Source organism: Amblyomma mixtum, chromosome 8 (assembly GCF_055824585.1).
Source record: "Amblyomma mixtum isolate Tamu chromosome 8, ASM5582458v1, whole genome shotgun sequence".
NCBI lineage: Eukaryota > Metazoa > Arthropoda > Arachnida > Ixodida > Ixodidae > Amblyomma > Amblyomma mixtum.
The window spans coordinates 32,838,246-32,852,686 of record NC_143019.1 but is presented as its reverse complement, the minus strand read 5'-3'; the positions used below and the strand labels follow the sequence as shown (position 1 = coordinate 32,852,686).

At 54.0% G+C, this 14,441-nt stretch overlaps 1 protein-coding gene across 2 annotated transcripts; it reads left to right on the top strand.

Moving 5' to 3' along the window:
* Nucleotides 1–681: 681 nt before the first annotated feature.
* LOC149331935 (nucleoredoxin-like protein 2) lies at nucleotides 682–4,656 on the top strand. Of its 2 annotated transcripts, none has more exons than XM_089555600.1 (3): nucleotides 682–914; nucleotides 1,772–1,857; nucleotides 4,239–4,656. In XM_089555600.1, exons 1-3 carry the CDS (start codon nucleotides 726–728, stop codon nucleotides 4,381–4,383), a joined length of 420 nt encoding a protein of 139 aa, XP_089411726.1. In that variant the 5' UTR covers nucleotides 682–725; the 3' UTR covers nucleotides 4,384–4,656. The 2 variants fall into 2 exon arrangements, with proteins under 2 accessions (XP_089411726.1, XP_089411725.1); XM_089555599.1 differs by having other exon boundaries at nucleotides 1,754–1,857.
* Nucleotides 4,657–14,441: the final 9,785 nt, after the last annotated feature.

Sequence of the window (14,441 nt, the reverse complement as noted above, 5' to 3'; positions counted from 1 at the left end):
AGCCAAATTTACGAATGTCGTATAGAGAAATTCGAATAACATCATCAGTTCCCGCTTTTCTTCATGGCTACTGTGGTGGGGCGAAGGCCCCGAAGGAACGGAGACGAGGCTCATTGCTCGAGTGGAAGACAAAAGACTCTTTCTTTGACGATGACGCCGATAATTGTCATTTTTGGCCACATAACAGTCAAAATCATCATCATCAGCCTGTCTACGCCCACTGCAGGACAAAGGCCTTCCTCATGCCTCTCCAATTAACGCTGTCTTGTGACAGCTGCGGCCACCCTATCCTAGCAAACTTATTAATCTCACCCGCCCACCTAACTTTCTGCCGACCCCTGCTACGCTTCTGTACGCCTGGAGTCCACTCCGCTACCCTTAAAGACCAGCGGTTAATCTTGCCTTCGCATTACATGCCCTGCTCAAGCCCATTTCTTCCTCTTGATTTCGACTACGATGTCCTTAACTCGCGTTAAGGACACATCTACACTGATCTACAGAGAGAAGTCACAAAAGAATACACTAAATTGAAACCAAAACCACATATAAAACAACTACCATGTCTCGGCTTTCCCTCCCCATTGCCAGTAATGGGCTAGGCTTCGCGCGGTTGCCGCTAAAATAGTGCGTAGCGCTCTTAACAATTGGACGTGGGCATGATTTGCCTTCTGCGCAGCCCAACGTGCCTCGCCTTTCGGCCCACCCTCTGACAGAGTGGGTCGTGGATGGAACTGTTCCGGGGCAAAGTGCTGTTGACGAAGGACGGCACCGGCATCTCGGCCGACGCGGCCCTGCGCAACAAGCGGATCGTCTGCCTCTACTTCTCGGCCCAGTGGTGTCCGCCGTGCTGCTCCTTCACGCCCCTGCTGGCCCAGGCATACCGGGAAGCCAAGCAACTCGGACTCCCTGTCGAGGTACGTGTATGCGCGCCCGAAAGCTTAACTGCGCCGCACGTCTTGGGCTCAGGTTGGTAACTTGGTGACAATCAGAGAAAACGACGCAACTAAAGACGAAGATTAGTAAGGTGTGGGTTTGGGCTAGTTTGTAATCCAATCCGTGGCATAAAATGCGCATAAAACGCAAGGACGAGTATAGCGTTATTGGTAAATCACCAGGCCATATGACAAGCGCAGTTATGGTGGCGGCAGAAGTGGTACTCCAGGGGAACAAGTGCTTCAACGCTTCCTCAGAGTCCCGGTCCAATTCGTCTCAAGCGGTCACGATGCATTTGGGTTAGGTCTACATTGCATGTGAACATATAGGCTGCCCTTTTGTGCCTGGACTTGCCGTTCCTCCCCAGTGAATTGTTGTATTAGCAGCGCCACCTGAAGGGTTAGTTTTTGTATCCCTCGTTCAATCTGCAACGAAAGGCAGCTAGGATTGGAGCACCACATACCGCCAAGTTCCTTTCGGCCTGGTAGGCATTCGATGCAAAATCGGCACGGCTTCCATTCAGCGGGTAGCTATACTGGTGCGGGCAAGGACCCGTGAAGATTGAAGGCCAAGTAAATGATCGCTATTGAAACTAGTTAGCTAGTAGCTTGCGCTGATACCCGCCATGTTGCTGGAGCAAAGAGCAATGCACAAGATTGCGCTTATTATCGAGCCGTGCACCACCGTGGTTAGCAATAGTTCAGTGGTTAGCAAGGCGTTAAGAGCAACACCGGTGTAAAAGACACGTGGCTGCTCGGTGGGAATTGGCGTGGTTTCGACGCGGCACGCAGCCAACGGTAGACTGTTCTCACCAACGCAGGTCGTGTTCCTCTCGCAGAACCGAACTGCGGAGGAAATGCGGGACGACCTGAAGAACCACCACGCAGAATGGCTTTCGCTTCCCTTCGGCGATAATCTGCAGTTGTGAGTGACGCGCTGCTCAATGTTTTTTAATGTAAAATACATCGTTGGTCATGAAACTCGCCCATTGGCTGGAGGAAAGTGACGTCACAAGACCGGAAGTTCCGTCACTTCCGGTAAAGGCATAAACCGTTTCTAATGCTATCGTATTACCAACATAACATGTTAGGTTTTTTTCGCACTCATTATTTGTGACTCCGAATATGCACGGGCTAATTAATTAGTGACTGAAGAATGACCATTTTGGCTTACGGACCCGTCGCGGTGACTCAGTGACTAGAGCTCTCGACTACCGATCCATAGGACCCGTTCGACCCCGGCAGCGTCGTCTGCGTTTCGATGGCGGCGAAACGCAAGAGGCGCCCGTGTGCCGTGCGATGCCAGTGCACGTTCAAGATCCCCAGGCGGTCGAAATTATAAGTTTCGTTATCAGGAAATGAGTGGTGCAGTGACTGTCTCACATATCTCGGTGGACACCTCAACCGTGCCGTGAGGGAAAGAAGGAAGATGGGAGTGAAAGAAGATGGGTCGCAGTTAGAATGCTCCGGAATAATCTTGAAAACAGGGACTCCCCCCCCCCCCCTTAGTTTTTGTGAGGGCCGGCCCTTAAGAGTCGGACCAGTCATAGCTCTCTGTACCAATAAGATCATTTTATCATCATCATTGGGGACCCAGAACGATTGTTTTTTGCCTGTCTGTGTCTGTTCCTTCTGGCCGGCAGGCCAGGAGTTTGTTTTCTATGAGGCTACCCTTATTGTTTTGGATGGCTCGACTGGCTGCTTGTGAGTCTGATACTACCCAGTAACTGTTTCGTCTTCTGTTGACTTCCGAGATTGCTAGGGCTATCGCCACCTTTTCCGCCGTCCGGATGCATTTGGTTGGTATAGTTACTCCGTATATCTACTGCGGCCGCCTCTCTGCCCTTATACCTCAATGCATCCACGTACCCGCCGCGGTGGCACAGTGGTTACGGCGCTCGGCTGTTGATCCGAAAGACGCGGGCTCGATCCCGGCCGCGGCGGCTGAATTTCGATGAAGGCGAAATTCCAGAGGCCCGTGTACTGCGCGATGTCAGTGCACGTTAAAGAACCCCAGGTGGTCGAAATTTCCAGAGCCCTTTACTACGGCGTCCCTCATAGCCTGAGTCGCTTTGGGACGTTAAACCCCCATAAACCAAACCAAACCAAACCAAACCAAAGCATCCACGTACATCACAAACTGGGCCTTTTTTAGATGTTCGTCCAAGATTTTAGCTCTGTGGCATTACTTCAGCCCTCGTGGTTGGCCGGGTCGATACTCCTGAGCAGCGGTCTAACCACGAAGGTGTCTGATTTCTGGAGCGATGTTTGTGGTTTGATCGCTATGGTCTTCTATAGGTTGAGAAGTCTGAGTTTAGAGAGGAGAGTGCGGCCCGTCCTGATCCGTTTAAGTCTCCTGATCTGGGAGTCAAGCAGATAGATTTTTTACGTTCTTCGAAAGCCCAGTAGAATCCCAGACCGTCCAAGTACTTCCTCTCTGAGACGCATGGGGTTAATCTTAACACGATGTTATGAAGCACTTGTGGCAATCTTAACGCCAGTCTAGAGGCCTTTCTAATTAGCGCGTTTATTTTTCCGTTCCGTCATGATTGATATCTGTTACGGATGGTGGTGGTGTGACACTTTTATTAGAAAATCCTTTCTATTGGGCGTTCAATAGGTCCTGAGCCAAGGCGACGAGGACACGTTGCTGCTTCAGATCTAGGGAGGCGAGCCAGATGAGCCACGGTTGGGGGGGGGGGAGGGGGGGGAGGATAGGCGGGGGACTGGAAGGCTGCGTGGCACTGAGTAAGGCAGTGCTCTATGGCCGCATATGTGTGTGGACAGTTTGGGAACTGAGTTGTGGAAGTGCGCCGGTATAGATGAAGTTTGGCTGGTGTACGTAGAAGATTAAACTGTATTCGGCGAAGAATGCGAGCCACACGGATCGATAAGGATTGGTGTGGTGGCGGTAAATCAGCTAAGTCCAATTTTCGCTGCGTGTAGTATTCGTCGACAGTGTGTTTGTAAGCCCTGACCGCCTGCTCCGTCGGTGGACTCGTCCATGGGATCCCCGGCGCCCGGTGTATAGTATCGCAGGCAAGCTGGTGAGCCAGCTCATTGTTACGGGAGAGGGTAGTTGAGGTGCGGTATGATGGACGCTGTCATTATCCGAATAGCCTCTTTCCTTATCATTATCCGCCTTATTAACGCGGCCGCCACGGTCGGGTTCGAACTCAGTAGGCGAGCGATAGGAAGGAGTTTGTGCATAAAGGTACAAATGTAGCCAGGATATGTGCATCTTATACACGTGTATAAAAAGTGTCTCGGGACAGAGTAATGGACGCGAAGTTACTTTGTTCGCAGGACGCTGAAGACTCGCTACAAGGTGGCGGGCATACCAACGCTGGTGGTTCTGAAGGCGGACGGGGCGCTCATCTGCGCCAACGGAAGGCCCGACGTCCAGACCAAAGGCAGCCAGGCCTTCAAGGACTGGCTCACTTGCATATGAACAAACTCGTCAAACGAATGCAGCAATTAGCGCGCTTACTTGGGACCAACGCGTTCAACGTACCCGCGAACATTGCGTAAGGTGTAATGAAATGCGTTGCGTCACCTGTATATCAACAGAGCAGATGTACATGCAATGACGCAACTGGGTGACGCGTTATGTACACCTTGTATTTGGCAAGTATAGTAAACAGCATAAAAACAGCACTTTTTCCTGTACGTCATCCGGGTTTTAACGTACAAAACTCGCGAAGCCTGCATAGTGGTAGAACTTTTCCTAGGTTTCTGCGAAAGCTTGCAGTCGCAATCTTTGTACCCAGTACTATCGAATGTGCTTGTGTACGCATTTTTCATATCCATTTGCACAGCTCGACACTGGCTTTTGTATACCTATAATATATTGCCACGCGCCTAACGCGCCGCGCGGCCTCCGCGCTGAGTCGAAGACGACGACGAAGCGGCGGTGGGCTCTCGAGGCGCGCTTGTTCTGTTCGGTGTCCTGGAACCTGGCGCTGTAATTAAAAGAAGGCTCCCAGTCTTGGCTTCTTCCCGACGCCTATCTCCACGGCCCCTCTGGTCGTGACACTGGTGGAGGTGCGGCCGATGCTCCCTACTAGAGCACTGCACGGGCCACAATCTGAGGCCCAAGCCCGGCCCGGGCCCGAGACCTGAAGCCCGAGCCCGGCCCAGGCCCGCGGCTTCAAGCCCGGGCCCGGCCCAGGCCCGCTAAATTATCGCTGTAGCGAGCCCGGCCCGGCCCGTGAATCCCGGAGTGAGGCCCAGCCCGGGCCCGGCCCGTATCACAGTAACGCTTGAGGTATACTGCTTGCTCTGGGCAAGCAGACTGCGACTATATCGATAAGGAACTCGCCCACAAAGGTTCTGAAACCACAGTTTGGGTTGAAGAAAGTTGGTTCTTTTTAACCCAGAAGGAAGTGATTAACAGTAGCGCTCGCCAGGCCTGTCTTTTGGACAGTGATCTCGTGTACGTGCGCAAAGATAAACTCGGATGTTCCGAGAGCCAAATAAAAAGGGCTGCATACGAGCGTAATAGACTACTTTTCATTCCCCCATGATTTTAATCAGTTATATTTTGCCGCCAGCGAAGTATAAACATTAAAGCTGGCTAGCAAGCAGTGGGATGACATTTTTTTAGTGAACGCGATCTCTCAGGTTGAACTCATAGCCGAACTGGTCGCCTTTCAGCAGAAACGAAAAGCTAAAAGGCTTGAGTATTTCGCGGTGTGTATTTGAAGACTATAAGCATCCTAAACTTATATGTTCTTCCCGAATGCATTTCTAATAGTTTATAGGTATGTTTTAGGATGACGAACGATCAATGGCCAACTAAGGCAGGTTGAATTTTACTTTTACTCGTGGACCAAAAGATAACGCGCGAATCACGTGATAACTTATAGGGCAGAACACTTGTCATGACAACAAGGCTCTTGAAGAAGCGAGGAGGGATAGATGTGGTTATGAGATGAGATCTACAAACTCTCGCAAGCTTTTCTGGCTATCTAATGTACGAGATTTTCCGGCCAGCTGATCAAAAAGAAAACCAAACGCGCTTTAGTTTGTGAATTTTCTCTCATGAGAAAGATATAGCTAAAAATAAAACCTATGTTCTGGGGGCTGTGAGAGACACCGAAGCAGAGGACTCCGGATCATTTCGACCACCTGGGTTTCTTCAACGAGCAATGATACTACAAAGTACACGGCTGTCATGCTTGCCTGGACCTAAATAAAAATGCGGCCGCCGAGGCTAGGAGCAAACCCTGCTTCACCGGCTCAGTAGCCAAGAAATTTGACGGCTAAGCCACCGCGGCGCGGAAATAAGGAAATAAACAAGTCAATGAATAAAGCTTAGTTTTTTCTCAGCGCGTACTATAACCCATAGCATATCCGTGCCGCTGCTCCAATGCTGCAGTTGTGTACTTCACTCTGCAATAGTGAATGAATAGTCGGACATCAGCCGTTTCTGTACAAACCGAAGGCCGGCTCAGGTCCGCAGCTTTAAGCCCGAGCCGGGCGCGGGCCCGCAACTTCAGGCCCGGGCCCGGCCCAGGCCCGGCAAAACAAATCATATCCCGGCCCGGCCCGGCCCGCGGGCCGGCCCGAGCCCGTGCAGTGCACTACTCCCTACTCCTGAGGACGACTCGACACGCCCGCCTCTTGTGACCACCCCTGTCCATCGTGCCAGCCGGAGGATCCGAGGCTTGTCCCCCGAGGCCCTCCCTTTTGTCGGTGAGCCCTCGACTACCCCTCCACTCATGGCGACGCCAATACCCGCCCTGCCTCCGACTGTCCCTGCAGCCAGCCCCACCTATCTCACTCTTCAGACCCCACGAACGCCTAAGCCCTTTCGCGGTGACCTATTTGAAGATGCCGAAGATTGGTTGGCGCACTACGAACGGGTTGCGACCTTCAACTGCTGGGACGCCGCTACAAAGCTGCGTAACCTGTACTTTAGCCTTGAGGACTCTGCGCGCACATGGTTCGAAAACCGTGAGGCTACTTTCTCGACGTGGCAGGACTTTCGACGTCAGCTCCTGAGTACGTACGCCAACAGCGACCGCCGGGAGAGCGCGGAGCGCACCCTGTCCTCTAGAATTCAGCTCCCCAATGAGGGTGTTGCCATGTACGTCGAGGATGTGACGCGTCTTTGTCATCGCGCCGATCCGGCAATGCCTGAAGAAAAAAAGCTGAGGCACCTCATGCGCGGCGTGAAAGACCAGCTCTTTTCCGGCCTCGTGCGGAACCCGCCCAACACCGTCGCGGAGTTTCTGGCCGACGCCGTCCACATGGAGAAATTGCTGCAGCAGAGATCCCAACAGCACGCCCGGCAACTGCGTCCGTCGTCGACACTGTCAACGTTGGACCGATTCGACCATGATCCCAGGACGAATCCGGACTCCCTTCGTGAACTCATCCGTTCAGTGGTCCGCGAGGAGCTGCAGCACCTTCAAGGAACCTTTGCCCCTCGCGTCGATTCCGTCACCAGCGTCATCCGCGAGGAAGTCCGGCAGGCCCTCAGAGCACCTGACGCTGCAGTTGTGCCGGCGCCGCCACCGACTCCATACGATCCCGCGCCGTACCCGACTCCGGTCCAGCCAGTCACGTACGCGGACGTCGTGCGCCGCGCGGCCCCATCTCCTGGGCCTTTGCCTTACACCGCACCATTGGTCGCGGTGCACTCTGCTCAGCCTACTCCTTACTGGGCGGATCGGCGCCAGGCACCGCGGAAGACTGACCTCTTGCGCACCCCGGATCAACGACCGTTCTGCTATCACTGTGGTGAGGCCGGCCATCTCTACCGGCGGTGCCCCTATCGCGAAATGGGACTACGCGGATTTTCTATCGACAGCCCCCGTCCACGGCCTGGAGAGCACCCTCAAGACATCGCCGAGTATGTCACCCGCCAGCGCAGTTCGCCGTCTCCTCCGCGCCGCGAGTCGCGATCGCCTTCTCCACGTCGGTCTTCCCCCTCTGGGCTCCGTTTCGCCTCAGGACAACGCGGTTCCTCGAGCCCTCGTCGGGAAAACTAGCTCCGGCGGCCTTTGGAGGCGAGGCCGCCGAACGCCGATCCGCCGCAAAGCTTCCACAGCCGCAGCAACCGAACAGCCCCGACGTCGGATGCCGCAACGCTGCGCAGTTTTCCCCGACGCGCCTTTCGACTCGCCGCGATGCCCTAACCCCAATCGCCGACCCGCTTCCGCCGCCGCACCGACCCAATCGCCCCGACGCCGAACGCCGCATCGCCGAAGAGTTTCCCTCTACCCGCCGCTTGAATCGCCCCGACGACGCAACCCCAGTCGCCGACCAGTTTCCGCCGCCGCACCGACTGAGTCATCCACAACAGCCATCGACGGGCCGCGCTGAACGAAGGGCCTCTTTGGATATCCCTGTTCTCGTCGACACAAAGGAGGTTAGCGCGTTGGTCGATACGGGCGCAGATTACTCTATCCTTACCGGACGGATTGCGACGGCCCTGAAAAAAGTGACGACACCCTGGGACGGCCCCGACATACGTACGGCCGGCGGACATCTTGTCGCACCACTCGGTATGTGTGCGGCCCGGGTTACGGTCCAAGGCTGCACATTCGTTGCCACTTTTCTCATTCTGCGCGAATGTTCTCGCTATGTCATCCTTGGCATCGACTTTCTTCGTGAGCACGGTGCTATCATAGACCTCCCGAATCGCTTGGTGACATTTTCGACCGCAATGGCCACAGAAGAACCTGCGCACCAGGGTTCTCGATCCGCCCTGCGAGTTGCCGACGATACCGTTACGGTGCCACCACGTGCCAGCATTCTCGCAAGAGTTACCTGTGACGAGCCACATAGGGGACTGCGGGTTGTCGAGCCTAATGTCTCCCTCGTACTCACTAAGGGAGTTGCGGTGGCACGAGGCCTTGGATCCCTTCATGACGGTTGTACAGAGGTCCTTGTCACCAACTTCTGCAATGAGCATCGACATCTTTTTCGTGGCACAGCCATCGCTTACGTCGACTATGTTCAGGAAGTGGCCGAATGCTTTGCTTGCGAGGAGGGCACACCTGGAGCTGACACCGAAGCGGTCACCAACGTAGACATCAATCCAGGCCTTCCACCCGCTGAAAAGAGGCAACTCCAGGACCTCTTGCGGGAGTTTGGTGCGTGTTTCAACACCTGGAGCTGACACCGAAGCGGTCACCAACGTAGACATCAATCCAGGCCTTCCACCCGCTGAAAAGAGGCAACTTCAGGACCTCTTGCGGGAGTTTGGTGCGTGTTTCACGTCGTCGTCTAAAGTGCGACAAACGTCGATAGTTAAACACCGCATTATCACGCATGAAGGAGCACGACCCATCCATCAGCAGCCCTATCGCGTGTCCCCTCGTGGGCGAGATGCTATCCAAACACAGGTAAAAGAGATGCTCACAGACGGCGTCATCCAACCGTCAAGCAGTCCGTGGTCGTCTCCTGTCGTGCTCGTGAAAAAGAAGGACGGGACACTACGATTCTGTGTCGACTACAGGAAGCTTAACAGTGTGACCAAGAAAGACGTGTATCCGCTCCCGCGTATCGACGACTCCCTCGACCGACTTCGTCAAGCCAAGTACTTCTCTTCGGTCGACCTCAGAAGTGGTTATTGGCAGATAGAAGTTGATGGAGGGGCCTTGAGAAAACCGCCTTCATCACACCGGACGGGCTGTATCAATTTCGCGTCCTCCCATTCGGGCTCTGCTGTGCTCCTGCCACGTTCCAAAGAATGATGGACACCGTGCTAACAGGTTTGAAGTGGCAGACCTGCCTTGTTTATCTTGATGATGTCATCATTTTTTCCGCAACGTTCACGGAACATCTGCACCGTCTCAGGACTGTCCTCGAAGCCGTTCGATCCGCCAGCCTCTCCCTCAAACCAGAAAAATGCCACTTTGGGTTCACCGAGTTGAAGTTCCTCGGGCACGTCATTAGTGCTGACGGAATCCGAGCTGACCCAGAGAAGCTTGCTGCCGTTGCTGCCTTTCCGGTCCCCGTCCACAAAAAAGCAGTCCGACGCTTTCTGGGCCTGTGCTCCTATTATCGCCGCTTCATTAGAAATTTCGCCCAGCTCGCCAGCCCTCTGACGCTCCTAACCCGTGATGACACGTCATTTTCCTGGGGCAACGAACAGCAGGCTGCCTTCGACGAGTTACGACGCCGAATCCAATCACCGCCCATCTTGGCACATTTCGACGAAGATGCCGACACAGAGGTGCACACGGATGCGAGCAACGTCGGACTTGGCGCTGTTCTAGTTCAGCGGCAAAGCGGTGTCGACAAAGTAATTGCCTACGCCAGCCGCGCACTGTCGCGCGCTGAGTTGAACTACTCTACCACGGAAAAAGAATGTTTAGCGGTAGTCTGGGCCGCCGCTAAGTTCCGCCCATACCTGTATGGCAGACCGTTTTGTATCGTCACCGACCACCACTCGCTGTGCTGGCTGAAAAATTTAAAGGACCCTTGCGGCCGCCTCGCACGTTGGGCATTACGCCTGAAGGAATTCGATTTCACCGTCACCTACAAGTCAGGCCGGAAACACACCGACGCTGACAGCTTGTCCCGCGCTCCCGTCGAACCTCCCCCACAAGACGCCACCGACGATGATAGCTTCCTTGGAGCGGTCAGCACGTCTGAGCTCGTTTCCAAACAGCGTGCCGACGCCGAGCTGCGTCTGCTCATCGATCATCTCGAAGGTGGGTGCCCTGAAATACCACGATACCTCGCTCGTGGACTGTCGTCGTTCTGCCTGCGGAGAGGAGTGCTTTATAAAAAGAACTCTGCCTCAAATCCGACAACTTACCTGCTCGTCATACCGTCTTATCTACGGGATGAAGTCCTCCTTGCCTGCCATGATGAACCAACTTCCGGCCACCTTGGAGTTACACGCACCTTGTCCCGAATCCGGCAGAACTATTACTGGCCCAACCTTACTTCAAGTGTAAAGCATTATGTCCGGACATGCCGGCAATGCCAGCGGCGGAAAAAACCTGCGCTCAAGCCTCCTGGACTGCTTCAGTTCATCGAGCCGCCACAAGTACCATTCGACAAAGTTGGCATGGACCTTCTGGGGCTATTATTTCTACTCTCGTCGACCGGCCACAAGTGGATCGTAGTCGCCACAGACTACTTGACCCGCTACGCTGAAACGAAGGCCCTGGCGCGAGGTACTGCCGCCGAAGTTGCCCACTTCTTTATGCACGACATCGTGCTTAGACACGGCGCCCCATCGGCCATCATTACTGACCGAGGCAAGGCGTTTTCAGCCCGACTCCTACGTGACATCTTAGCGCTTAGCCATACTGCTCATCGACCAACAACAGCGTATCATCCCCAAACCAATGGTCTAACAGAACGGCTCAACAAAACATTGGCGGACATGATCTCGATGTACGTCGACGTTGAACACAAAACCTGGGATGAGGTCTTGCCTTACGTCACCTTCGCATATAATACTGCGACGCAGGAAACCACCCAGTTCACCCCGTTCCGTCTCGTGTATGGCAGAGAGGTACGCATGATGCTAGACGCCATGCTACCGTACGGCGACGCAGAGCTCCCCCCTGAAGCAGGCCACTTCGTGGAACAAGCAGAGCAGGCCCGTCAGCTGGCCCGCTTGCACATCAAGGACCAGCAATCCGCCGATGCCCGACACTATAACCTTCGGCACAGGGACGTGCACTACGAACCGGGAGACCACGTGTGGGTGTGGACACCAGTGCGCCGGAAGGGATTGTGCGAAAAGCTTATAAATAGGTATTTTGGCCCGTACAGAGTCCTGCGCCGCCTGAACGGCGTCAACTACGAAGTTGTCCCCCATGGAACTGTGATCGTCGGCCCTCAGCGTCAACGGCCTGAAATTGTGCATGTAGTGCGCTTAAAGCCGTACTTTTCGCGTGACTGAGCGCTGTGTTCACGCTGTGTTTCTTACCTTTTTCCCCTTACCCCACGTGTGACCTTGACTCTCGCCGCATCTCATCTAGCGCACATTGTGTAGTTCACCTCACCCATATTCCTCTTGTTTTTGCTCCTCCTCCTCTCACTGTACATACCCCATTCCACATCGAGACGATGTTTGCTTTCGCGGGGGGGAATAATGCCACGCGCCTAACGCGCCGCGCGGCCTCCGCGCTGAGTCGACGACGACGACGAAGCGGCGGTGGGCTCTCGAGGCGCGCTTGTTCTGTTCGGTGTCCTGGAACCTGGTGCTGTAATTAAAAGAAGGCTCCCAGTCTTGGCTTCTTCCCGACGCCTATCTCCACGGCCCCTCTGGTCGTGACAATATTTTACATGTTTTGCGATAAAATGTCTGCGTGTCGGTCTTTTATCTCTATGTACATAGCTGATAAATGTGTTTAAAATGTGCCCATAATGTTGAATAAACAAACGTTGCCGCATAAAATCAGCAGTCTGAAACTTCGTCACAGCGCATTTTTAATGTTCGGAAGGCGTACGAGGCTAGCAGACGTTAAAAATAAAAAAAAGTCTTGGGTTCAACGTGGCTTGATCCTAGTTACAGCTCTATTAAGCATGGCCTCCATTGTCTGAAACCAAATTTCATGGTCAAAGGTCAAGGCCAGGTACCAAGTGGTCAGTCATGTGATCACGTGGTCATACTACCGTAGCTTGGGCCATACCACCACGCAGTCAAGTTCAGTTTGACCTTGTGACGCATTGAAGGTCGTTGTCTTATCCGCATTGAAATCGGAAGCTGCACCCCAAGGAGCAGAGTTCCCACTCTAAAACGCAGTGTGTGTGTGGTTCCTTGTGCGTGTTTGCTACACTAATTTATCCACCTTCTTAGAGCGAAGACAGCGTAGATGAAACAAAAAAAAATGACGCGCGATGATCAAACATCTAATGCGACAATTCTGGTGGGTGATGTTGCCTAAGCTGATGCTTCGGCCACCCGGGCCGGCTGTTTCGCAGAGACAGTAGCACTGCATGCGCTGCAATAAATTACTACAACGGCTTATCACTAACACGAACAATTCAATGAACAGCTACCCCCGCTGCTACGTTCCGGCAGATGTTTGGCTTTGCGAGCACGGCGTTCACCCGCTAGCACGCGTTTAGCAGGCGGCGGCTCCGTATACGGACCGGCCACGGCCAAGGTAGCTAGCTGGTACGGATGCTTCTCTCTTACTCTTGCGATCATCATCATCATCAGCCTGACTACGCCCACAGCAGGGCGAAGGTCTCTCCAATTAACCCTGTTCTTTGCAAGCTGCGGCCACTGTGTCCCCGCAAACTACTTCATCTCATCCGCCCACCTAACTCTGCCGCCCCCTGCTACGCTTGCCTTCCATTGGAATCAACTCCGTTGCCCTTAAAGGGCAACTGCAACACTTTGAGAATTTCGCAATGTTCAAGAATTCAAATCTCTATGGGCTGTAGGCAAATCATACCAAGTTTTGTTGCACTAGTATTTCAAAACGATGACGCAATCAATTTTGCGCTTCTCCAGAAAGCACTACAGGAATGCGGGGAAATTCAGTGGGGTGTCACGGAAGGTATGATTTCAAATTACTGCTGCCGTCAGCCAAACCCTGCCGTGCCTCGTTGGATGCTGCCAAACAACGTTCGGCGGACTGTGCCTTCGATTGCGTCGGTTTTTGCTTCAAAGCAGGCGTTTGTGCGTTGTAAATGTAGTGATACCTTCGATGACGTCATCATGCCCCCCCCCCCTTTCCCCTCCCCCATTTGGCGTTGTGCGCTGCGGAGAAGTTTTAAGGCTGTAGCTGTTTGAATCGTCGATGACGAAACCACTTCAAATGCTACCCCCAAAAGGACTTCGCATGCTTTACCTGCAAGTTTCGCACATTCGACCCTCTTAATCTCGTCGATTTCCAAAACCTCTGTAGTTGCCCTTTAAGGACCAGCGGTTATCTCGCCTACGTGGACGACGCCCACGAGCACACCGAATCTCGGCTCCTTACTGCTGCTGAGACAATTTGTCTCGCATCTGCCATGGCGAAGGAGCTTCACGCCACCCACCGCGCAACCTCTGCTCTGAACCGCAAAGACGAAGCAGCCACGTACTCGTGAGGAGTGTATCGTCCTTGAGTGGGACAAGAATGAACAGCCAGGTTGCCAAAAAACAGTGAACCCCCTCATTTATTGTTCGGTGTTATTTATACCCGAAGGTGGAAGGCGGTTAGTGCACGCAGAGGGCGAGGAAAACACGTGGCACTGCACAGTACTGTAATGATCGGAGGCCCAGCCAGCGGAGAATGGCGAGCCACTCAGGCGCCGTCAGGTAAACGGCCGAAAGCGCTGCTGTTCGGAGGAGACGAAAGAGACACTGCCTGGGGGCGGCTTCTGGCGACGATGTTGGCGTGGACAAAGGCTCTAATCCCCTTCGCCGGCGATGCTGAATGCGGCTCTGGTGCCGGACTGCGCTCCTGGGGACTGGCAGCGGAAACAGGCGAGCCAATCGGGCGCCATCAGGCCACTTTGGCCGAAGCGCTGCTGCTCGGGGAAGACAAAAGAGACACTGCGTGGGGCAGCTACTGGCAACGGCGTCGGCGTACA

Coding starts and splice junctions, on each gene's coding strand:
- LOC149331935 (XM_089555599.1), top strand. CDS start 726: ATGGAACTGTTCCGGGGCAAAGTGCTGTTGACGAAGGACGGCACCGGC. Junction 915..1,753: donor AACTCGGACTCCCTGTCGAG/GTACGTGTATGC, acceptor TCACCAACGCAG/GTCGTGTTCCTCTCGCAGAA. Junction 1,858..4,238: donor TTCGGCGATAATCTGCAGTT/GTGAGTGACGCG, acceptor CTTTGTTCGCAG/GACGCTGAAGACTCGCTACA.